Source organism: Gorilla gorilla, chromosome 2 (assembly GCF_029281585.2).
Source record: "Gorilla gorilla gorilla isolate KB3781 chromosome 2, NHGRI_mGorGor1-v2.1_pri, whole genome shotgun sequence".
NCBI lineage: Eukaryota > Metazoa > Chordata > Mammalia > Primates > Hominidae > Gorilla > Gorilla gorilla.
In genome coordinates, this window is record NC_086017.1 from 204,473,222 (window position 1) to 204,499,907 (window position 26,686).

The window sequence follows — 26,686 nt, forward strand, 5'->3', positions numbered from 1 at the left end:
TATTAAAAAACAAAACAAAACAAAGACAAAGAATCTTGAAAGCAATGAGGGATAAGTGACACATCACCTACAAGGGATCTTCAGTAAGATTAGCAGCCAATTTCTCATCAGAAACCATGGAAGCCAGAAGTCAAGGGATAACATTTAACATGCTGAAAGAAAAATAAAAAAACTATTGACTAAGAATTGTATACCTGGCAAAACTGTCCTTCAAAATCAAGGAAGAAATTAAGACATCCCAGATAAACAAAAGCTGAAAGAGTTTGTTATCAGTAACCCTACCCTAAAAGAAATGCTAAAGGGCTCAGATTGAAATGAAAGAATACAAGATAGCTACTCGAACACTTATGTAGAAATAATGATGTCTAGTAAAGGTAACTATATCAGCTATCAGCAAATATAAATGCTGATATTTGTGTATTTTTGGTTTGCAATTTCACTTTATATATCCATGTTATTTAGTATACAATGGAAAAAGATGTAATTTGTAACATCAACAATATAAAAGGGGAGATAACGCTGCAAAGGAGCCGTTGTTTTCATGTTATTAAAGTGAAGGTGTTAATTCAAACTACACTGTTATAAATTTAGAATGTTTCATGTCATCCCCATAATTACATTTTATGTAATTTAAAAACCCACAGCTAACATCATACTCAAGGGTAAAAGACTGAGAACCTTTGTCTTAAGATCAGAACAAGGTAAAAATGCCCTTGTCAGCACTGCTTTCAACAGTGTGCTGGGAGTTCTACCCAGAGACATTAGACAAAAAAGAAATTGGCCAGGCGCGGTGGCTCATGCCTGTAATCCCAGCACTTTGGGAGGCCGAGGCAGGTGGATCACGAGGTCAGGAGATCGAGACCATCCTGGCTAACATGGTGAAACCCCATCTCTACTAAAAATACAAAAAATTAGCCAGGCGAAGTGGCAGGCACCTGTAGTCCCAGCTACTCGGGAGGCTGAGGCAGGAGAATGGCATGAACCCCAGGGGGCCAGAGCCTGCAGTGAGCCGAGATTGTGCCACTGCACTCCAGCCTGGGCAACAGCGAGACTCCATCTCAAAAAAAAAAAAAAAAAGAAATTAAAGTCAACTGGATGTCAGCAAGATGGCCAGCTAAAAGCCCTTAGTACTCATCTCTCCCACAAAGACAACCAAACAACACTATATTTTGATGAAAATAACTAAACGAGAGTGTCAGAATACATCAAAGGAGTAGCAGAAACCCTGTAGAGCACAGAAAACCAGTATGGCCACATACTGGTTTCTATTATAGTACTCCACATCCCAGGAAATATCTGGCATCCAACACCCCACTCCCTAGCCAGGATCAGCTTAGAACCAAGACGATGTCTCCTTGTGGGGAAAAGGTAAGCAAGAGGACCCCAGCAGCTCCCATCAACACCCTGGACACCTACAGTCCTCACAGGCACTAAACCAGCTGAGGGAGTTGCCTGAAGTCCACACAGCAGTGCTACCCCAGAGTAGAAGCTAACAGTGTGCCCTTCTCCCTGTGGCCTACAAGGCTACTGCACTATGTCACCTTGGAACATAAACTACTGCTGGAATGTGTCCTGCTCTGAGGGGAAGTGGCATGACCCCCTACCAGCCTTGAGGCTTAACAGCTGCTGGACTACTCCTGCCTGGTGCCCTGCCATCCCTGATCCGCCACTACATCTCACCTTGAGGGCCAAGTTGCTATGCAGCTATTCCATTTACCCCTCTTATTCCCACTGTACCATGTCCTCTAGGGACTGAACTGAAGCTACACACTACCTCCAGAGGAAATGAGTGCCTTGGCAGAGCTGCTCCATTTGCCCTTCCCAGTCAACACTGCAGCCTGCCCTGCATGGCCTGATGGGAAGCTGTACGTTGCATCCCAGAGAAACTGCCTTGATGAAACTGCTCCATCTACTCCTCTTAGTCACTGCTGCACCCTGCCCCTAGGGACCTGAGTTGAACCTGTGCACTGCCTCTGGTAACGCAGTGGAAGAAAAAGAGTACCATGGTAAAGCTGCTCCATATACCCTTCTGAGTCCCTGCTGTGCCCTGCCCCTTGGAGCTTGAGATGGCACTGTGCGCTGCCTCCTGAAGAAACAATGCCTTGGCAAAGTGGTCCAACCACCCCTCCCAGTTGCTGCTGCCCCTGCCCCCATGCCTGAGCTGAAGTGTAGTGTCTTGCCTTCTGGGAAAATGGTACTTTGGCTTCCCAGAGTAGTCATGCCTCCCCAGTGCCTGAGTTGAAGTAGTGCCCTGTCTCCCAGGAAATGGTGTGTTGGCCAAGAGCAGTCATACCTCACTTCCCCTACCCCCTATACTTACCCCCAAGCCTGAGCTAAAGCAGTGCACTGCCTCCCAAGGAATCAATGCTTTGGCTGAGCTGGGCTGTTGTGCATTCCAGGCCTGAGCTGACATAGTACTCCACATCCCAGGGAAAAGCACTGGCTGAGCAGAGACATCCCTTCCCCCAACAGGAAAAATAGCTCTAGTTCCCTGGTTCCCTAGAGCTTGACTAGCTGGACTAGAGTCTGAACTGCTGAGATACCTCCTTCCCAGGTAAGTGGAGTCATCACTGTGCTGCTCCCTGTCCCCCACCCACTGCCCCTCCAGGGCCCAAGTGATAGCTGTGCCATTTTGGGTTCTTTGCTGTTGCTGTACCCCAGCTTCACAGAGTATGGAATACCACTGTGCCCCATCATCTCAGGGTCCAAGGTCACCACTGGATGGTGCTTCATCTCCCAGGGAACTTCGCTGCCATTATATCCTATTAGCCCTAGTTCCTGAATTGCAGCTGTACCCTGCTCCCTGGTCCCAAACCTCCAGAGCAGTCCTTCTCTCCAAGGAGAAAAATCCTGAACCTAGGAGCCTAGCTTCACAGCCTCTCTAAGGTCTTCCTGCTATAACCCAGCACTACTGCAGCTGCTTATAGGTCATGCCAGACCTGACACCGAGAGGGTCCCTCAGTCAAGTCTCCCCATCATCTATAAAATGGCCACTGAGGCACTCAGAGTCATTACTGGCATTGATCTTAGCTGAAAAACTTGTACAAAGTCTATACTACTGCATCTTCTCAGAATCAGAGTTACCACAATCTTCACAATTAGCATACCGAGACTCATCTGCAAGTGAAAGCCACTGTGTAAAGTTTGGAAGAGGTGATTGTTCTGCCAGGTGTAAAGACATTGATGCAGAAACAAAAAGGAAATACAAAAGAGCAAGATAATAGGATATCAACAAAGAAACACAATAATTCTCCAGTAACTGACCCCAAAGAAAAGGAAAGTTACGAATTTCCTGAAAAGGAATTTGTAATGATCTTAAGGAAACTCAGTGAGATATAAGAGAATACAGATAGACAAATTAGGAAAAGAGTTTCCCAATTCAGCAAATTTAGGAAAATTAGGAAAATTAGGAGAAGAGTTTAAAGAATTTAAATGAGAAACTTAACAAAGAGATAAATATCATTTAAAAAGAACCAAACAGAAACTTTGGAGCTGAAGAATTTAATGAATGAAATGAAAAAAATTAATAGAGAGTTTTAATAGCAGACTAGAGCAAGCAGAAGAAAGAATCTCTGAATTTGGAGCTAGGTCTTTTGAAATTACCCAGTCGGAGGAAGCAAAGAAAAAATGAATATAAAAGAACAAAGACAACCCATAGGACTTATGAAACACCAGGAAATGATCAAACATTAGCATTATGGGATTTCCAGATGGAGAAGAGACAAAGATAGAAACAAAACATTTTATTTAATACGGTAAGTGCTGAAAACCTTCTAAGTCCTACAAGAAATATGAAAATCCAGATATATGAATTTCAGAGGTCCCCAAAAGAATTCAACCCAAAGACATTCTCACCATGGCACATTATAATAAATTGTCAAAATAAAGGACAAAGATAGAATTTTAAAAGCAGCAAGAGAAAAGTGCCAAATCACAAATAAGGAAATCCCCATTAGACTATCAACAGATTTCTCAGCAAAATCCCTGCAGGACAGGAGAGAGTGAGATGATATATTCAAGGTGCTAAAAGAAAATAAAAACTGGCAGCTGAAAATATTATACAAGTAAAGCTGTCCTTCAGAAATGAAGGAGAAATAAAGTCCTAGACAAGCAAAAGTTGAGAGAATTCATCACCACTAGATTTTCCTTACAAGAAATGCTTGACAGTTTTTCAAGTAGAAATGGAAGGACACTACTAATATAAAAACATATGAAAGTATAAAATGCACTGATGAAAGTAAATATATAGTGAAATCCAGAATATCCCAATACTGTTATGGTGCTCTATAAAACATATATATCTCTAGTATGAAGTCTAAAAGCCAAAACAGTCAAATATAATAGTAACTACAATACATTGTTAAGAAGTACATAAAATAAAAAGATGTAAATTGTGACACTAAAATATAAATTGGGGGAAGGATGAAAGTCTAGAGATTTGTATGTGACTGAGGTTAGTTGTTTTCAGTGTAAAACAGTCCATTATAATTATAAGATATTTTATGTAGCTTCATGGTAACCACAAAGCAAAAAGCTATAGCAAATACACAAACAATAAAGAGAAAGTAATCAAAACTCAACATTGGAGAAAACCACCAAATCAAAGAGATAAAAAGAAAAAAAGAAAGGAACAAAAGAACTACAAAGCAACCATAAAATAACAAAGTGGCAATAGTAAGTCCTTAACTATCAATAATTACTTTGAATGTAAATGGAGTATTAAATTCTCCAATCAAAAGACATAGAGTAGCTGAACAGATTTAAAAAAACAAGACTCAACTACATAATGCCTATAAAAGACTCACTTTATCCTTAGAGACACAAATAAGCTGAAAATAAAGAGATAGAAGAAGATATTCCATGCAAATGGTAATCAAAAGAGAGCAAGATTGGCTATACTTATGTCAGATAAAGCAGATGTCAAGTCAAAAACTGTCACAAGAGACAATGCACCCAACATTGAAGCATGTAAATATATAAAGCAAATGCTAGTGAACACAAAAGGAGAAATAGCAAGACAATAATAGTAGGGGACTTCAATAACCCACTTTCAACAAGAGACAGATCAACTAGACATAAAATTGACAAGAAAATATGGGAACTGAAGTGTACATTAGACAAAATAGACCTAACAGACATATACAAAACTTTCTATTCAATAATAGAAGAATACACATTATTTTCTAATGCGCATGGAACATTCTCCAGTTTAGATTATATGGTAGTTCACAAAACAAGTACTAAAACATTTTTTAAAAATCAATTATCATATCAAGTATGTTTCCAACCACAATAATATGAAACTATAAATCAATGACAGGAGGACCTTCAGAAACTATACAAATATATGGTAATTAAACAAGGTGCTACTGAACAACCAATGAGTCAATGAAGAAATTAGAAGAGAAGTTAAAAAATTTTTAGAGAAAAATGAAAATTGAAACAAACACAGCAAAACCTTTGGGATACAGCAAAAGCAGTACTCAAAGGAAAGTTTACAGCAATAAATGCCTACATGAATAAAGAAGAAATAACAAACAACAACCTAATGTTGAACCTCAAGGAAGTAGAAGAACAACAACAAACTAAACCAAATATTAGTAGAAAGAAAGAAATAATAAAGATAAAGCAGAAACAAATGAAATTGACCTAAAAGCAATACAAAAGATAAGCAAAACAGAGTTGGTTTTCTGAGGAGATAAACAAAATCAACAAACCATAGCCAGACTAAGAAAAAAAGAGAGAAGACTAAAATAAATAAAAACAGAGGTAAAGAATACATCACAACTAATAACACAGAAATACAAAGTATCATAAGAGACTATTATGAACAACTGTATGCCAACAAATTAGAAAATCTAGAATAAATGGATAAATTCCTGGACACATACAACCTACCAAGAATGAATCATGAAGAAACAGAAAACATGAACAGACCAATAATTAGTAACAGGATTTAATTAGTAATAAAACTTTTCCAATCAAAAAACGTTCAGTACCTGATGGCTTCTCCACTGAATTCTACCAAACATTTAAAGAAGAACTAATATTGATTCTATTCAAACTATCCCTAAACACTGTAAAGGAGCAAATTATTCAAACTATCCCTAAACATTGTAAAGGAGCAAATACTTCCAAATTCATTCTATGAGTCCCCCACTAGAAGGACACAATAAAAAAAGGGCCAATATTTCTAGTAAATATAGATGTAAAAAAAAATCCTCAGCAAAATACTAGCAAACTGAATTTAACAACACATTAAAAAGGTAATTCACCATGATCAAGTGGGATTCACCCCAAGATGCAAGGATGGTTCAACATATTCAAATCAATAAACATGATACGTTACATCAATAGGATGGACAAAAACCATATAATCATTTCAATAGATAAGCATTTAACAATATTCAAAATTCCCTTCTGCTAAAAACTCTGAACAAATTAAGCATAGAAGAAATGCACCTCAATGCAATAAAGGCCATGTATGACAAATCCACATCTAACATCATACTAACAGGGAAAAGTTAAAAGCTTTTCCTTTAAAATCTGGAACAAGAAAAGGATGCCCACTTTTGCCACTTCTATTCAACATAGTACTGGAAGTCCTAGCCAGAGCAACTAGGCAAGAGAAAAAAAAACAGACATTCAGATTGGGAAGGAGAAAGTCAAATTGTCCCTGTTCGGTGGTGGCATGCTGTTATACATAGATAACCCTAAAGACTCCACCAGAAAACTAATAGAACTAATAAATAAATTCAGTAAATCTTTAGAACCCAAAATCAACATAGAAAAATCAGTAGCTTTTATATAGGCTAATAGTGAATTATCTATAAAAGAAATAAAGAAGACAATGACACTTTCAATAGCTACACCACAAAAAGTAAGATGCCTAGAAATAAATTTAACCAAGGAGGTGAAAAATGTCTATACTGGAAACTATAAAACACTGGTGAAAAAAAATGGAAGCTAACACACATACATGAAAAGACATCCCATGTTAATTGATTGGAAGAATTAATATTGTTGAAATATCCCTGCTACCTAAAACAATCTACAGATTCAATCCAATCTCTATCAAAACACCAAGAAATTTTTCACAGAAATAGAAAAAAAAATCCTAAAATGTATAGGGACCACAAAAGACCTTGAATAACCAAAGCACTCTTCAGCAAAAAGAATAATGCCAGAGGCCTCACATATCCTTGATTTTAAAATATACTACAAAACTACAGTAACTAAAACAGCTTGGTATTGGTATAAAACAGACACATAGACCAATGGGACAGAATAGAGACTCCAGAAATAAAAACATCTACAGTCAATTGATTTTCACAAAGGTGCAAAGAACACACATTAGGGAAAGCACTGTCTCCTCAATGAATGATGCTGAGAAAATTGGTTATCGATGCAGAAGAATGAACTAGACCCCTATCTCTCACCAAATAAGAAAATTAATTCAAAGTGGATTAAAAACTTAAATGTAAAACTCGAAACTATAAAACTACTAAACAAAAACATATGAAAAATGTTTCATGGCTTTGATTTGGGCAATAACTTTTTTGCTAAAACCCTAAAAGCATAGGCAACAAAAGCAAAAATAGACAAATAGGGATTACATAAAACTAAAAAGATTTTGCACAACAAAGGAAACAGTTAACAGATTGAAGAGACAACCTACACAATGGAAGAAAATATTTCTAAACTATGCAGTATAATACAATAGCCACTGACAAGGGGTTAATATCCAGATTATATCAGGAACTCAAAAAAAAACTCAATAGCAAAAATAATAATAAAATAATTCAATTAAAAAATGGACAAAATACCTGACAAGACATTTCTCCAAAAAAACCATAGAAATAGGTATGCCATATGCCAACAGATATATGAAAAAATGTTCAACATCATTAATATCAGGGAAATGCAAATCAAAACCACAGTGAGATATAATCTCACTCCAGTTAGAACAGCTATTATCAAAAAGACAAAAAATAATAAATATTAGTGAGAATGTAAAGAAAAGAGAACACATACTGTTGGTCGAAATGTAAATTAATACAGCCATTAAAGAAAATAGCATGGAGGTTCCCTTAAAAATTAAAAATGGAACTACCATATGATCTAGCAATCCCACTACTGGGTATATATCCAAAGAAAATAACATCAGTATGTCAAAGAAATATCTGCATTCCCGTGTTTATTGAAACCCTATTCATAATAGCCAAAACATGGAATTGCCCTAAGGGTATATCAACAGGTGAATGAATAAAGAACATGTGGTATACACGACGGAATACTATTCAGCCTTAAAAAAAACAAGGAAATCTTGTTGATTGCAACAACATAAATGAAGCTTGAGGACACTGTGCTAAGTGAAAGAAGCCAGACACAGAAGGAGAAATTCCACATGACCTCACTCATTTGTAGAATCAAAAAAAGTTGATCTCATAGAAGTAGAGAGTAGAATAGTGGTTTCTTAAGGCTGGAAAGAATAGAGATAGAGAGGAGAAGGGGATGGAGAGAAGGTTGTCAGTATGTACAAAGTTATAGTTCAATAGGAGGAATAAGTTCTATTGTTCCATTGCACAGTAGGATGATTATCATTAACAATAGAAGACTTTATATTTCAAAATTGCTAAAAAAGAGAATTCTGAATGTTCTCACTACAAAAAATGATAAACGTGCAAAGTGATAAATATGCTAATTACCATGATTTTATTATTACACAACATATACATGTATTGAAACATCACATTGTACCTCATAAATATGTACAAATGTGTGTTAATTAAAAATAAGTTGTAACTTTTAAAAAGAAAAAGGAAATAAAATCATCCAATTGGAAGAAAGAAGTAAAAACATCTCTATGCACTGATGACAAGAGCCTACATACTGAAAATCTTAAGAAACTCACAAGAAAGCTGATAAAATTAATAATTGAATACAGCCATGTTTCAGGGCATAAGATCAACACAAAAACAATCATTGTGTTTCTATACACCAGCAGTGAACAATTCAAAGATAAACTTAAAAAAATTCTATTTCCAAAAAATGAAATACCTAGAGATAAACTTAACCAAGAAAGAGAAAGACTTCCACACTGAAAACTACAAAACTTTGTTGAAAGAAATTAAAGATGACACAAATAAATGGAAAAACCCATTAAAATCTCATATTGATGGATTGAAAGACTCAATATTATTAAGATGTTTGTACTATCCAAAGTGATCTACAGATTTGATGCAATCTCTATCAAAATTTAAATAGCTATTTTTAGAGAAATGGAGTCAGTCCTCAAATTTATATGAAATTATAAGGGTCCCTAAATCATTTCTAAAAATCTTGAAAAGAAAAATAGCATTGAAGGACTCACACTTCCCAAATCTAAACTCAGTAACCAAACCAGTTCGGTGCTAACATGAGGAAATACATGTAGACCGATGGAATAGAATTGAGGGTCCAGCAATAAGCCCATACATCTATGGCCAACTGATTTCAAAATGCATATTAATACCATATAATGAAGGAAACAATAGTCTCTTCAACAAGCTGGGACAACCAGATTTCCACAAACAAAGTAAGGAACTTGGACCTCTACTTCATACCACATGTAAAAATTAACACAAAAAATGGATCAATGACCTAAATGTAAGAGTTAACAACATAAAATACTTAGAAGAAACTTAGGGAGAAATATTCATAACCTTGAATTTGGCATTGGATTCTTAGATATAACACCAAATACATGAACAAACAAATACATAAATAAATAAATAGGACTCCATTAAAATAAAAAACTTGGACATTATTTAAAAAGTGAAAAGACAACATATAGGAGAAAATATTTGTGATTTCATGTCTCATAAGAGTTTAATCTCCACAATATATGAAGAACTGCTAGAACTCAATGTGCAAAAATCACAAGCATTCTTATACACCACTAACAGAGAAACAGCCAAATCATGAGTGAACTCCCATTCACAATTGCTTCAAAGAGAATAAAATACCTAGGAATCCAACTTACAAGGGATGTGAAGGATCTCTTCAAGAAGAACTACAAACCACTGCTCAGTGAAATAAAAGAGGACACAAACAAATGGAAAACATTCCATGCTCATGGATAGGAAGAATCAATATCGTGAAAATGGCCATACTGCCCAAGGTAATTTATAGATTCAATGCCATCCCCATCAAGCTACCAATGACTTTCTTCATAGAATTGGAAGAAACTACTTTAAAGTTCATATGGAACCAAAAAAGAGCCCGCATTGCCAAGACAATCTTAAGCCAAAAGAACAAAGCTGGAGGCATCACACTATCTGACTTCAAACTGTACTACAAGGCTACAGTCACCAAAACAGCATGGTACTGGTACCAAAACAGAGATATAGACCAATGGAACAGAACAGAACCCTCAGAAAGAATACCACACATCTACAACCATCTGATCTTTGACAAACCTGACAAACACAAGAAATGGGGAAAGGATTCCCTATTTAATAAATGGTGCTGGGAAAACTGGCTAGCCATAGGTAGAAAGCTGAAACTGGATCCCTTCCTTACACCTTATACAAAAATTAATTCAAGATGGATTAAAGACTTAAATGTTAGACCTAAAACCATAAAAACCCTAGAAGAAAACCTAGGCAATAGCATTCAGGACATAGGCATGGGCAAGGACTTCATGTCTAAAACAACAAAAGCAATGGCAACAAAAGCCAAAATTGACAAATGGGATCTAATTAAACAAAAGAGCTTCTACACAGCAAAAGAAACTACCATTAGAGTGAACAGGCAACCTACACAATGGGAGAAAATTTTTGCAATCTACTCATCTGACAAAGGGCTAATATCCAGAATCTACAAAGAACTCAAACAAATTTACAAGAAAAAAACAAACAACCCCATCAAAAAGTGGGCAAAGGATATGAACAGACATTTCTTAAAAGAAGACATTTATGCAGCCAACAGACATGTGAAAAAATGCTCATCATCATTGGCCATCAGAGAAATGCAAATCAAAACCACAGTGAGATACCATCTCACACCAGTTACAATGGTGATAATTAGAAAGTCAGGAAACAACAGGTGTTGGAGAGGATGTGGAGAAATAGGAACACTTTTACACTGTTGGTGGGACTGTAAACTGGTTCATTGTGGAAGACAGTGTGGTGATTCCTCAAGGATCCAGAACTAGAAATACCATTTGACCCAGCCATCCCATTACTGGGTATATACCCAAAGGATTATAAATCATGCTGCTACAAAGACACATGCACATGTATGTTTATTGCGGCACTATTCACAATAGCAAAGACTTGGAACCAACCCAAATGTCCAACGATAGACTGGATTAAGAAAACGTGGCACATATATACCATGGAATACTATGCAGCCATAAAAAAGGATGAGCTCACATCCTTTGTAGGGACATGGATGAAGCTGGAAACCATCATTCTCAGCAAACTATTGCAGGGACAAAAATACCAAACACTGCGTGTTCTCACTCATAGGTGGGAATTGAACAATGAGAACTCTTGGACACAGGAAGGGGAACATCACACACCTGGGCCTGTCGTGGGGTGGGGGGAGGGGGGAGGGATAGCATTAGGAGATATACCTAATGTAAAGGACGAGTTAATGGGGGCAGCTCACCAACATGGCACATGTATACATATGTAACAAACTTTCACGTTGTGCACATGTACCCTAGAACTTAAGGTATAATAATAATAATTTAAAAACCCAGAAGACAAAAATTCAATTAGGAAATGGTCAAAGGACCTGAATAAACATTTCTCCAAAGAAGACATGTAAATGGCTGATGAGCACATGACTATATGTTCACTATTATTAGTCATTAGAGAAATGCAAGTCAAAATCATAATAAGATATCACTCCAAACCTATTAGGATGGTTAAAATAATCTTTGTCCATTAAATAACAAGAGCTGATGAGGCTGTGAAGCAATTAGACCCCTTATATATTGCTAGTGAGAATGTAAAATGATGCAGTCATTAGGAAAATAGTTTGGTGGTTCCTTGAAAAGTTAAATATATGATTAACATATGACCCAGATTCCACTTTATACCCAAAAGAGTTGAAAACAGGGACTCAAAAAGATATTTTATGCAAATGTTCATTGCAGCATTATTCACAACAGCCAACAGGTGGGAGCACCCAAGTCCATCAACAAATAAATGGATAGATAAAATGTGGTATATACATATAATGGAATATTATTCAGCTATAAAAATGAATTAAGTTCTGATGCATGTTACAAAATGGATTATACTAAAGAAACCAGATACAATGGTACAAACTGCCTGACTTTATTTATATGAAATATATTGAATAGGCAAATTCATAGAGACAAAAAATAGATTAGAGTTAACCATGGGTTGGAGGGAGAAAGGATGGGGAGTTATTGCTTTAATGGATAGAGTATCTGTTTGAGGTGATGAAAAACTTTTGAAAATATATAGTGGTGATGATTGCAAACATTGTGAATGTAATTCATGTCCCTAAATTATACACATAAAAAAATAAAAATGACTAATTTTGTTATATAATTTTACCACAAGAAAAAAATTAAAATGAAAATAAGATGCACTCTATAGAAGACATAATTCTAATTTCTTAATTTATATAGAAAAAAGACTGGACAGAAATACATCAAAATGCTTTAATTGGTTAGCTCTGGATAGTAAGATAAAAATAGGTTTTTCTCTGTTATATCTTGAAATGTTTTCCATCTTTCACAGTGAATATACGTTAACAACATATACACTTAATATATGCTAAACAGAAAATAATCAAGTTGTTTAACAAAAAATAGAGAAAATCCTAAAGGCACTTGCTATGGAGAAGAGAACAATCACAGAATAAATAAGAGCTGTTTCCAAATTCTTTCAAATAGAATTTTCTGTTCGAAATAAATTTCAAACAGGAGGACTGTTCTGGAGAAAAAATTAAACTCTTCTGTGACACCTCAAATGGCAAAACTGGGATGGATGAAAGTTACACATTAAGAGATAAATTTGGCTTTGTGTGAAGGGGAACTCTGCTAACAAAGTTAACAAAGCCTGTACGAGGTTGTTCTTTCAATAGATTTAACAAATATTTAACAAGCTCCTTTAATATGTCAGAAGTATTGGGATTACAGCATGGATCAATACAGACTAAATGTTGTTCTCATGAAACACACATTCTGGGTGAGGAGAAGCAGGCAAAAAGCTAATGAAAACAAAGATAAATATAGTAACTTCAGATTGTGGAAAGTACGGTGAAAACATAAAGCAGGGTTGTGTGATAGAGAACTGGCTTCTTCACTATTAAAGTGATCTTTCCGAAGAAGTGACATTTGAGCTCAAATATGAATAATGAAAAAAGTCAAAGACATATAAAGATCCAAGGGGAGAGTATTTTAGGCAAAAGGAATAGCCAATGCAAGGGTACTTGAGTTGACCACAGCTTGACAATGTACTAGAGACACTAAGACCAGTACAGCAGTCACATCAGTGAGTGGCAATGCGGGTAGAGCTGAAGTTGGTGAAGTAGTCAGGAGCCCAATCATGTAAGACTTGAATTGAGTCAAAATGGGAAGCATTGGAGCATTTTAAGCAAGAGAATGAATAATAACATTTATATTTAAAAACAATACTCTTACTATTGTGTAAATGGGAGTGAGGAGAGGGCAGCAACAGTGGAAGCAAGATCAGCTATAAAGTTGTTACAGTAATGCACAAGGGAGCTGGCATTGCTTAGTGACTAATGATGGCGGCTACACTGAAAATGGAGGGGGGGAATCACAGTACGTTTTGGAGGCAGTGCTAACAGAAATTTCAAATGTATAGGATGTGATGGGTGAAGAAACAAGAAAAATAAAGGATGACTCTAGTTATTTGACTTGAACAACTAGGTAGATAATAGTGCAATTCCAGTAGAATGTAAGCTCCATAAGGAAAGAAATCTTGTTTTGTTTCACTGATGTATTATTCTAAGTTCCTAGATCAGTAAGTAGCACAAACTAGGGACTCAGTAAGTACATAATGATTATATTGAATATCAGATCTGGGGGAATTAAGAGTTCTGTTTGAGAATGTGAAGTTTAATTCCTATTAAATATCCATGGTTAGATGCAGAGTAGCTACATTTCCAGAGTTTTGGATGGACATCGAGGCTGGAGATATAAATTTGAGATTCATCAGCAGATAGATAATATTAAAGTCATGGGGCTGGTTGAGATTACTTATGGAGATGGTATAGGCTGAAAAGACAGCAGATCCAAGAAGAAGACTTGAAATATTCCAAAAGTTAGAGAACAAGTATATTTGCAAATTGCTCACTACATATTTCTTTTCAGTAAAGTTACTTGTTTCTATATATGCATGTGTGTGTGTGTGTGTTTACTATATATGAATATGCTTCCAAATATATAGGGGTGTGTATGTGTATATGTGTGTATATATATGTTTATATATACACACATATATATGTTTCTATATATATTTATATATACACACATATATATGTTTCCCATATATATATGTGTTTCCATTATATATATGAAAACAAGTAAATATATATTATATGTATATTCAAACTGTTTTGGAGAGCAACATGTTAAACATTTGCAAGTATACCACTGCCTCCTACTGAACAACTGCATAAGCCCAAAATTCAAATTCATGTCCCTGGATGTTAGAATCTGGCTAATGGAAATGGAATGGTAGTAGAATTAGGGATGAGAATGGAGAAAGTGGGTATACATAACTGTTTGGGAAGTTTAAGAATAAAGGAGGCAGTAGCTAGTGGTAGATTCAGGGTCAAATAAGAATTTTTAAAAGAAAGAAGATATGAGAATGTATTATATGCCATCACTGGGAGTGATCTAGTAAACAAGAGAAAGGTTGATAATAATGGAGAAATGGATTATTAGACGAATAAAATCCTTGAGAAGGTTGGAGGAAGTAGGAGTAAAAGCATAAATGGAACCACTACAAACCTATTAGAACGGCCAAAATCCAGAACACTAACAATACTAAATGCTGGTGAGTATGTGAAGCAACAAGGACTATAAATCATTGGTAGTAGAAATGCAAACTAGTATAGCTGTTTGGAAAGACAGTTTAGAGGTTTCTTACAAAACAAAACTTATTCTTACTACACAATCCTTTACCCAGTGAAAATGAAAACTTATTTCCACTCAAAAATCTGCACATGGATGTTTATAGCAGCTTTATTTACAGTTGCCCAAACTTGGAAGCAACTAAGATATCCTTCGGTAGGTGAATGAATAAATCAACTGTGGTACATCCAGACAATGGAGTATTATTCAGCACTAAAAAGAAATGAACTATCAAACTATGAAAAGACATAGTTGAACCTTAAATGCATATTACTAAGTGAAGAAAAGCCCATCTGAAAAGCCTATATATGATTCCAACTATATAACATTCTAGAAAAGCCAAACAAACCTGCATGTTGTGCACATGTACCCTAGAACTTAAAGTATAATTAAAAAAAAAAAAGAAAAGAAAAGAAAAGAAAGGCCAAAACTACTGAGACCGTAAAAGATCACAGTGGTTGCCAGGAGCTTTGGGGAAGTGGGGAAGATGACTAGGCAGAGCAGAGGATTTTTAGGGCAGTGAAAATATTCTGTGTGATAATATAATGATGGATACATGTCATTATACATATGTTCAAACCCATAAAATGTGCAAGACCAGGAATGAACTGTAATGTAAACTATGGACTTTGGATAATAATGATGTTATTATTAATTGTTTCTCACGAAATGCTTTCATTGAGTTTTGCCAAACTCTTGTGTCCGTAATCAACCTATGATTGCAATTGATGACTGAATTAGTTTCAATATGAATGTTGGTTGAGATTTTTCTTAGCTGAGCTAGTAAGACAAAAGCAAAACAACAAAGACATGTCAAAACTTCAATCATTCATCAATAGAATTTCATCAGTTACAACAAAAATACCACTTTGTGAGGAACGCTGATAGTAGCAGAGGCTATGTATGTGTTTGGGAAGGAAGTACATGGGAAATCTCTGTACCTTCCTCTCATTTTTGTTGTGAACCTAAGACAGCCCTAAAAAAGAATAAAGTCAAAAATAAAAAAAATTTCCATTGCAGGAACATTAGGGAGACAATTTATTCATTAGAAGGTGGAGAGTAAGAGAGGTATAATGGCAAGATTACCTTTAAGCTTCATTCTAAATCCTGAGAGGCTAACATTTAGGTATGAGAAATATAAAAGCCATTTGGCTCCTATAAATTGGGTACATTTTAACTATAACTGTATATAAAAGCACTCTGAAGTTAGTGTTCCTGATTTTCAAGCTGCTTTTTTCATTTTAAGTGTTTAGTGACCATTTATAGAAGTTCCACATTTTGCAGAAAACAGCAAAATAACGAGCAAGCTTTTCTTTTGCTAATACTTTCTTGCAATACTTAAAAATGAGGATTCTATTTCCTCTCTGTGTATATATTTGGGAATAAGTTCCAGATCATTGCTGCTGTTGCAGCTGCTATTCCTCATGGTAGACAAATCTTTCCAAGGCAGAGGGAGGGCAGCTGAGGGTAGCACCTCTGGTAAGAAAGTTTTAAAATGTCTTACTTGTTACACCAATAAGAGTTGTAATGGCCAGATCCTGGAACAGAAACTGGTAATTTGAAAGGCTGTTTGTCTCCTGAAAATAAAAAGAAAGCAGACCAAAAAAGTTGTGACCTTCTGGATGAAATTAGATATCGATTACATTTATTTTCTCACGGTGACATAGGGTTTTTCGAGTAAATTACTGTGGAGATGCTGCGGTCGGGGCCTGGTTGAGTTGGTGAGCAATGGTGTTGGTGGAAGTAATCAAAGCCAAACCTGTGAAACCCTCTGTATCCAGGGGGCCTGTCATCACGTGCTTTCAGGGTGGGATTGCTTGTGCATCCTTATTACTTTGTTGAGGAGGACATCTTCCCCTACCAGATTCATCTCTGCTCTCTTTTCTACTTGTTAACAGAAAATTTAGGATTTCATTTCACACAATAAAAAAATACATCCCCAAGTGACAAATGTGTGGTAACCTTGCATAAATTTTACTGATGGAAAATGAGAATAAGTAAACTCACTATTTGCATTCTTGAATGTTTTTAGACAAAATTTTAGAAAATCCTAGCAAAACATCTTAATAGTCTAGAGGAAAAAGTGCTATGTCTTACTGATTTTAAGAAACTCACTCACTTTCTTGCTCCCCACCCCTTAGTGGAAAGGAGGTAATGTTCAATGTTTAATTCTACTTTTGAGTATAATTTGGGAATTCTAAAATAGAGGTCAATTTCCAGAAATAGCCTATCCTTCTCTAGCCCATTTATCAGTGAGTAGGAAAAGATATAGTTTATCTGAGAGCAATAGAACTAAAATCTTTAACCCAGGAAAAAGAAGGAAGTATATAAAGATGAATCTGGATATCTGCCACACAGATATCAAGACGAACTTTCTTTCCTTGGTGTTGGTTAATACGGTAATCTCACATGTTGAGTTCACAGATGATGTGCATGTTTTTTTCTCTTTTTATACCTTGGTAAATAAAAAAAGTGATCACAAGACCTATGTATTTTTTGTGGTATGATATGCCAGTTTTCACGTCCCTATATTCAGGGAACCAGTGGCATGCTGGCTTATACTAACACTTAAAAGTCAATTGCTAAATTTTCAGAGATGTTGTGAGCTGGTTGTTAAACAAAGCCAATATAAAAACTTAAATTATACAAGTGTACCATTAAATAAATTACACTAAAACCAAAGTTAATAAATACTCAAAGCTCAGCTCTTTCTAAATATTTTTCTACATTTTACTGCTATCTGTGCCCTTAAGGTTATTTATGACTCTTGTATCTATATGGGGCAAGTATTATAGAATCATATGCTACTATACATCTTTCCCCACTTCACATTCAGCAACAATAGGCAGACAGCTTGAAACTGGTTATGGTAGGAGTATTTACACCACTGAAATGGGCAAACATTAATAATCAGGTCTTTTTTTTTCATGCTAAATGAAGCATTTAGCAGCACCCCGATGCAGAGAACCATTTCTTTAGTGAGTGGTAGACTAGGGTAGAGCCACATTGCAATTAAGAAGATAAAGACCTTGTCCAATCAGGTAAAAGTAGCAGCAATATATTCAGTTGTGATTTCAGCTATTACTAGATAAAAGGTTTCTATATCAGAGAATTGACATCAGCAACTTTTCCTGTACAAATCTGTCTATTTGTGATTTACTTTACAAATTCTGAAGGATATTTTTGGAGGGGCTGTTGTTGTTCAGATATCCTATTTGTACTCTTTCTTTGAGAGGCATTGTAAATTGAGAGTGCACTGCTACTTGTTTTAGTTCACACTAACCAAGAGGCTAAGTCCCAAGTCATACCCAGTAGAGCAGCAGAACACCAACATACTGAATCATGCTGTACAGAGCCATGTACTTAAACATGCAAAAGGAGGTAACGAGAGCTGCACGTCCTTCCCTGTGTAAGAAAAGAAATGATAAAGACATGAAAGTAATGAAAAGACATAAGGTCAGTCATTCTGTGCTGTTCGGCTAAGCTCAGGAGAAAAAAAAATCAAAAGTCATTATACAACTGTCTGAAAATGGACAACCCTGAGCTCGTGGATACTGGCTGTCAGTAAACTACACAACCCAATTTTCAAGAAAGGCCAATTCCAGGCCAAGGTCCAAGGGCTTTGATCTGGTGATGGAGTCCAGATTTACAGTTGCTCTTGTCCTTTCAGCAGGCATTGTTTTAGCTCCTGAACTCAGATCAGTGGAGCTAGTGCCAGATCTTCTACCTATTCACTAATGAGATGCAGAAGATCATTTCCCTTGTCTCAGTTTCTTCATCTGTGAACTAATGGATTTAAATAAAATTCCAGATTCAGGGGTTATTTTCATACAGGAGCTTCAGCAGCTTGGCAAGCATTTGATTCAAATTTCATTTTGGCAGTCCCAACTTTTTCTAAAACTGGACCAAAACAATATACACACTGAAATTAGTCATATATCAAATTGAAATAGGCTGGAAATGATGAGCATTTTCATTTGTGTTATTGTTGATTGATTTGAGTAAATAGTACACATTTAAAGCATGAAATAGACGACATATGAAATGTCACTTTTATCTTCTATTTCATTCGGTGAAAAATAAAGTTTAAGTTACACTTTTTAAATTTAAATTATACTTTTTTTTGGTCAGAATCTTGCTTAGTCACCCAGGCTGGAGTGCAGTGGCATGATGTCAGCTCACTGCAACCTCTGCCTACCAGGTTCAAGTGATTCGCCCGCCTCAGCCTCCTGAGTAGCTGGGACAACAGGCATGCTCCACCAGGTCCAGCTAATTTTTTTTTGTATTTTTAATACAGACTGGATTTCATCACGCTGGCCAAGCTGGTCTCAAACTCCTGACCTCAAGTGATCCACCCACCTCGGCCTCCCAAAGAGTTGGGATTACAGCCATGAGCCACCACACCCAGCCTAGATCATACTTCTTTAAGTTTAAACTCATGCCCACTATGATGTCCTAGGGTGTTAAAACCTGATCCTCAAACCAGGTTTTTTTCTGTATCAGAGTTTTGCCGTGACATTTCCTCTGCCCAGAGGTAGTTTCTCCTTATTGCTTAGAGAGGTTCTCTGAGCAATAAGGAGAGGTTCTCCTTAGAGAGGTTTTCCCATACCACCCCATCTGAAGCAGCTGCTTCCACCTATATAGCCATCTTATTCCCTTTCACCCTTTTTATTTCCTGGACAGCACCTATCAAAATCAGTAGGTATCATCCTTATCCCCCTTAGTTTCTGGCACTAAATGCCTACTCACTAAAGATTTGTCAAATGCATGAATAAATAAAAAATTGGGAGGACCTAGCCAAATTATTATTTTTATGTGGCGGAAATAGTATATCTGTAGATAAAATGCATTTGAATAAAATTAATTCTAAAACAATCTCTAACCTCACATGGTTGTATGAGCTTGGGCACATCAATTAAATTTTCTGAACTTCAACTTTTTTGTTTGTTAAAAAAATAGCCATTCCTGCATCTCCAGGCTGTTTTGAAGTGTGAGATAGTAGGCATTATAGCATTTTTAAACTAGAAACACATGTCAGTTACAATAACCAAGAGCAGCCACCATGCTCACTATCTCTATCATTCAAATATAATGGAGCAGAAGTACATTTTCGGCAGGGTGGTGGGGGACATCAAAGCAAATTTTAGTGAGAGCAGCAAAAGCCAATAAAGATTTTTTTTTTTTTTTGAGACAGAGACTTGCTCTGTTGCCCAGGCTGGAGTGCAGTGGCACAATCTTGGCTCACTGCAATCTCCACCTCCCAGGTTCACGCCATTCTCCTGCCTCAGCCTCCCAAGTAGCTGGGACTGCAGGAGCCTGCCACCACGCCCGGCTAATTTTTTGGTATTTTTAGTAGAAACGGGGTCTCACCATGTTAGCCAGGATGGTCTCGATCTCCTGACCTCGTGATCTGCCCACCTCGGCCTCCCAAAGTGCTGGGATTACAGGCGTGAGCCACCGCGCCCAGCCAAAGATTTTGAAAACTTTATTTTTCAAATAAAAATTGAAAAGGAGATAGATACATTTGAAAAATGAGGATGATTGACACTTTCAAAGCAATAACAAGTTCCAGATTCCAATCTTCTAAAAATAACCTAATCAGTGAATTCACTGGAAATGCCACTGCTCTCCCAATGTTATTGTTAACTTCTGGAAAATCCATTTGGAAGTAGAATGCTTGACTGCATTCTTCCACAAAACACCCCCCGCACCCAGGGACAGAAAGTTTCTCTAGTCTTTCCCAGGCAGAACAATGTGATTTGCACCAGAAGTCAAGAGAGAGAAAACAATGTTTGAGGAAGTGCCTACTTACTTGATAAGGTGAGGTACGCACTCAATGTTTGGAGTTTTGGAAGTGAAAGGTGAGGCCACAGATGCCTCCTGCTCTGATAATGAGATGCCCACATGAGCCATTTTCAGAGCCTGAAAGCAAAGAATCAGCTTACTCCTCACATAGACTCACGTACGTCTCTACTAAAGCCTCATAAGAAAAGGCCAGTTAAGCTGGCCACAAGGTGGTTTGTGTGCCCAAACTCTAACCAAGAGACTTAACACTGCCTGGAACATAAGAAAAAGATGGCGTTAGGATACCTAGCCAAAGAAATGAGAACTCCAGAACCAAATTCTACTCTGTGTAGCCTAAACTAACCATTGAATCAAAGTGTGACTTTGGTCAAAAGCCTCCCAATGCAACAGTTTATCCGTCAAGAGGAATGTAAATGGTATATATGTCAGGAGTATACCTCTAAAGGGCTTGAGTATAAATGAATGTGAGATTATGACTACACACACTGGCAGCTACTCTAAAGGGCTTAAGTGTAATCAAATGTGAGATTATGGCCACACAAACTGGTAGCTACTTACCCCACAGTCATTGGCTCCATCACCACACATACCTACAAAGTAACTAAGAGGGAACCACATTAATTGTAGATGAGATCAAACCTATCTTGCTAATTTCTCTAATTAAAAAAACAAAGTAACCATCATTACTTAGGGTTCAAACTCATTATTTAAGGGAATTTTCCTAAGAGTCTAGTTTGACTGAAAAAAGTGTGATTCAGCAGTTTATCCAATGGATTTAGAAATTCAGAACATGATTCCTGACCGTAAGTGTTTCATGTAGACACCGCACATCACTGAGTAGGGAGAGCTTTCTCAGCTGTAAGACAGAGGTGCTCACAATTCTATGACGTAAGTTTGGCATGGCAGAGAGGGCACAGGATTTGAAACCAGATGCAGATGTTGACCTGGTCATCTTAACATTTTCACTATTATTATTATTCCCATCATTATTATTATTTTGCCTACGAAGGGCTATGAGTATTAAATGAGGTGCTGTATGGGAAAGTACTTATAAAGTCTAAAATGATAACAAGTCATAGTTGTTTGTGCTGTTAATACTAGCATGAGAGGAAATCCACCCTGTCAACAGTCACTCAACTCAAGTATGTAATGCCAGGCCTAGAAGTTGAAGAAAGAAAACACATCCCTGTTTCAGAATGACTTTTTGAGGCTGGGTGAATACTCTCTTGAATCATTGACAAGGACTATGGAGAGCCAACTTTTTAAATTATGAGCATTCTGACAGCATTCATAGAACATGCTATACTTTTCTTCCACACTGCCATATGGAGGGAACTCGTTGACTCTCTAGGTTTCAGCCATGTTGAGAAGATAGGGCATTCTGAGCTGAGAAGCTAGCCTGATAACGGAATCAAATGAATAGGAGGGCAGAGCAGAAACAAGTAGAAGTCGGAGTCATGTTGTTGTGACACGATGACCAAGATGGAGTACCAGAAAGCCTCTGGTACTCTGTGGGGTTCTATTAACAGGAAACAAAGGGTCCCAAGCGATGGGCACTTCATTTGGACTGCCCATTCTGTCTAGGAATGGAGACCCTTTGTGTTAGAAGAGAATGATTTTTCTGATTTAGGGTGGAAAAATGCCTTGGCACACAAGTATTTTAGTATTTTTAATGTTACATGAATCTCTTGTCATATGAATATCCCTATATCATCATTGTGATGACAGCATATACAAATAAATTCTCACTGTCCCTCCAGGAGCTGAGCTCAAGCCACCTTTCCATTCTTATTTCTCCCCACACTCTTTCAGGACCCTTAGGTTCTAGTCCAGTGATTCTCAGCATTGAATGCAAAATTGACTTAAGTGAAAAAAAATACTGATTTTTTAAGCCCCATATAAACAACTGAATCAGGATCTCTGAATGGTGAGATCCCTTGGTATTGCTATTTTCTCCAAAGCTCCCAAGTGATTATCTCATGCAGCCAGAGTACGGACCACTGCCCTTGCCAAACTGAGTGACTCCCGGTACCTCTTCCACTCCCCCTGACTGTTATGCCTCCATGCAGTTCATGCCACCTGCACTGGCAAAGAACCTACTCCAGTTTCTGAAATTCTTCCACCAGACTGGACTTCTGCCCAGGAGACATTCTTGCAAAGATGGTCCCATTGATCAATATCTGTAAGGAAGCCAAAATGGAGATTTTTTTTATCAAGTCATCTAGTTGTACACGAAATAATTACTAACACTCAGAATGTTGACTGCATCAAGACACTTACGATGAAGAAAAAAAAAAGTTTCCAATGAGCCTTCCTTTGGATTTTAAGACAAACATTGAGGTTTTGGTCATCAGATAAGTGATCAGTGAAAAACAAAAATCAGTAAAGATAATTACTTAACAAAAAATATTTTATGAAAATGATGACCTACAGGAATTTACCTCAGCTGTCATGGGGAATGTGGTCCTGAAAAATCTTGAGCTTAATGGAACCTTGAACTGCACAACAGCAAAAGGTTGATCTACATATCTAAACTATCGATCTATCTATCTCTCTCTATATATATATATCTAAAACTTACCTCCCCCCACTAAAGCTTTAAGTTTGACCCTCTTGAGTACAGAGGTCATCTATCAAAAAACTAATGGTGTTCCTTTATTCTTGGTGTGCTTTCCTGTGTAATTGCAGGGTTTCCACTATACTCTGAGACCCCTTACCACGGCAATATAGTGACGGCCACCCAAAATCATCTGTATAATTCAAGAAATCACTGATACTTCAATCCTACAGATGGTGGAAAATTGACTAATCAAGTTTATTTATTTCAAATCTAGTAGAAAATGAGACAATAGTATCCTCTGCAAAAATATCTGTCTCTCTTAAGATACAGAAAACTCACTGAGTATGTTTTACCTGTCTCAAGATTTGAAATAATTTAGGACCATGTTCTGTAAGAGACATCATCAGCATTTTCATAGGGAGATTGTCACCCTCTTAGAACTTACCTTTGGCAGTAGGCTGCTGAAATGTTGACTTATAACATCAAAGGATTTTCCAGTTAGGGCAAAATGGTAACTTCCTTCTCTGCCTTTATCAGAGACTTCATCCCTGATGTTAATGTAATTGTCCTACAAAGCAAGACACAGTTATTTTAGACTCTTTCATTTGATAGAGTGGTTAGAACCATAAGCATATCTGAGAGAAGTTAATGAAGACAGACCAGGATCTATCTGTAAAAGTCACTCTGATTCCTCAGAGAAGCATTTTCTTTTTGCTGGATCAATCTTTGCACATCACAGACAACCAGTGAATAGGAGAATAACACTTACTCATGTCCTGTTTTCATCGTGATTTGATCTTGGTGAGTCCCACAGAAGAGCACATTTCACACATATCAAGTGTAAAATACAAAAGCACTGCAGCTTAACAAATTTCTCCCTGAAATGAGAACTTACTATTTTTTTGTACTTAGGGAACTAATATTGTTCTACAAGGACACAACGGAGATAGAATACTGACAAGACTGGAGATAAATGAATGAAACTTTTTTCTCACCCTGAAAACATCCGTCTGATTTTCTGATACACAGAGCAGCATCTCTCCCAAAGACTAGATCCCCTTAGAACCCAGTGGGGTGATTGACAAGCAAGGGGAAAGGGAGAAAATAGATTCAGCTCCACTCACTATATTCTTTCTTATATAGGGACAACCACTTTTTTAAGGTTAAAAGATGGATTATTTCCAGCACACAGGAAAGCACTATACCTTCAATCTCTGTATGAAAAGTATGGAAAAACCAATGTAACTGAGTTCGCTCAAAAGCATGAATGCTAGACATTTGGAAGCATATGTTGACTCTAGGTCAAAGCTGCTCAGTCACCAACACTGCGAGACACATTGATAATGTGGCAGAAGGTCTGTGTTCAGGAGTACCTGATTCCCATACGTAATGTGTTTCTTCTCTTCTACTAATGTCCAAGATATAGATGCTGATGAGGACCCGGTGGTTTCATTTGCCTCAATGAGAATGACTTTCTGGCTTTCAGAAATCATTCCAGATTTTCTGGCCACTGTTATTGCAGTCTGAAGATTGTCACCTAGAGGAAAGGAGGAGTATCTCAAGATGAGGTTGACAAGATTGAATTAATTCATGCAGAGCCTTGAAAACCAGAGCAGGGAGTTCAGTCCTTATTTCAGGTATGAAGAGAAACGATCTCTGATATCTTTTTCAGCCCTGACCTTCTGTGACTCCATGATCCCTTTTCCGGTCCTTACTGCTTTTCGTCAGGTTGCTTCATGATCTACCAGTGTATTTTTGCCAGACTGGGGGAAAAAATTAAAAAGCAAAATTCAAATCTATTTTCATCATTTGTTTGCAGCTTTGCAAATGTTTAGGCAAATCCTCTGGTTTAGTAGAGTATCTGGTGGTTCCACTTCCAGGCAAAATGGAGTAAACCCACTAGGATGTATCTCTCCCACTGATTACAATGGAAAACTCTGAACAAAAACCAAGAAGCAACTCCCCAAGGACTTTGAAAAGTAAACAAAAGCTGGCAGATGGTGGGAGGGAGTCAAATTTGGAGAAGCAACCTACAAGGGGATGAGTTTCTCAGCATTTTTTCTCTTCCCTATTCCATATTTGACTGGCGTGTGGGCCTCAGTTAAAAAGCTGTTTGGGCAGTAGAACTCCAAAAGACACCCAGTCTTTCTGGTCAGAAGAGCCAGGAAAAGGGACCTTTGTAGGCTAAAGGGCATGGGCAGAATCCTGGAAAGGAGAGAGCCAGACACGGGGACTAATTCAGTATATGAATTACATAAGTCCCAAGTTCAGCCTAGAGCTGTGCGTGTGTGGACCAGATCCAAAGAAAGATAACAAAAACTTCAGGAATTGAACTATGATATAAATCACCCCTCGTCTGTGAGAGTAACCTCTGAGTGAGGCAGACCCAAACATCATAGCAAAAGATTTTATATTTTAGCTAAGATTGAAACTGCCACCTACAACAGGAAAGATAGAACTTATGGTTGATTGCTAGCCAAAACAAACAAACAAGAAAACTCTCAACATTCTCCAGAAGATTTTAACAGGATTCAAAGTTTCATAACGTAATATTCAAAATGTTCGGGATATTCAATATGAAAAATCTGGAAAATCTGGCCAATTCTCAAGAAAAGCCACAACAGTTGCCAATCCATAGATGGCCTAGATGTTGGAAGTATCAGATAATGGTTTTTAAAGCAGCTATTAAAAGCCCCCTTCATGTGGTAACTGTTAATATTCTTGAAATAAGTGGAAAGACGGAAGTTCTCAACAAGAAAATATAAACTGTGGGAAAAAACCAAGTGGATACTTTAGAATTAAAAAATATAATACCTGAAATTTAAAAAAATCACTGAATGTACTCAATAGCAGAATAGATCAATGGAAATTATACAACCTGAAGAGCAGAGAGAAAAAATCGTTTTAGTGAACAGACTCAAAGATATAAAAATAATTCATATTCATGTCATTAGAGTCCAAGAAGGAGAGGAAAAAAGGTTGAAAAAGAAAAAAAAATTGACAAAATAATAGGAGAAATTTTCCCAAGTATGATAAAAGACTTAGATTTACAGATTCAAGAAGCTCAGTGAATTCCGAACAAGATAAACTTAGTGAGAATCACAACCAGACATATAGTAATCAAACTGCTAAAAATCAAAGATAAACAAAAAAAGCAGTTAGAGAAAACCACATTACATATAAGAAAACAA

General features: G+C 36.8%; 1 protein-coding gene across 1 annotated transcript in view; it reads right to left on the reverse strand.

Moving 5' to 3' along the window:
* The window catches only part of ATP13A4 (ATPase 13A4), a 154,956-nt gene that overhangs the window by 17,474 nt on the left and 110,796 nt on the right, over positions 1-26,686 (reverse strand). Inside the window, exons 19-25 of the mRNA XM_004038221.5 lie at positions 24,869-25,032; positions 23,941-24,063; positions 23,036-23,115; positions 21,494-21,536; positions 20,943-21,052; positions 18,439-18,535; positions 16,635-16,707 (exon numbers count right to left, since the gene is read on the reverse strand). Coding sequence (XP_004038269.3) covers positions 16,635-16,707; positions 18,439-18,535; positions 20,943-21,052; positions 21,494-21,536; positions 23,036-23,115; positions 23,941-24,063; positions 24,869-25,032 — 690 coding nt within the window. The remainder of the gene's footprint in view (positions 1-16,634; positions 16,708-18,438; positions 18,536-20,942; positions 21,053-21,493; positions 21,537-23,035; positions 23,116-23,940; positions 24,064-24,868; positions 25,033-26,686) is intronic.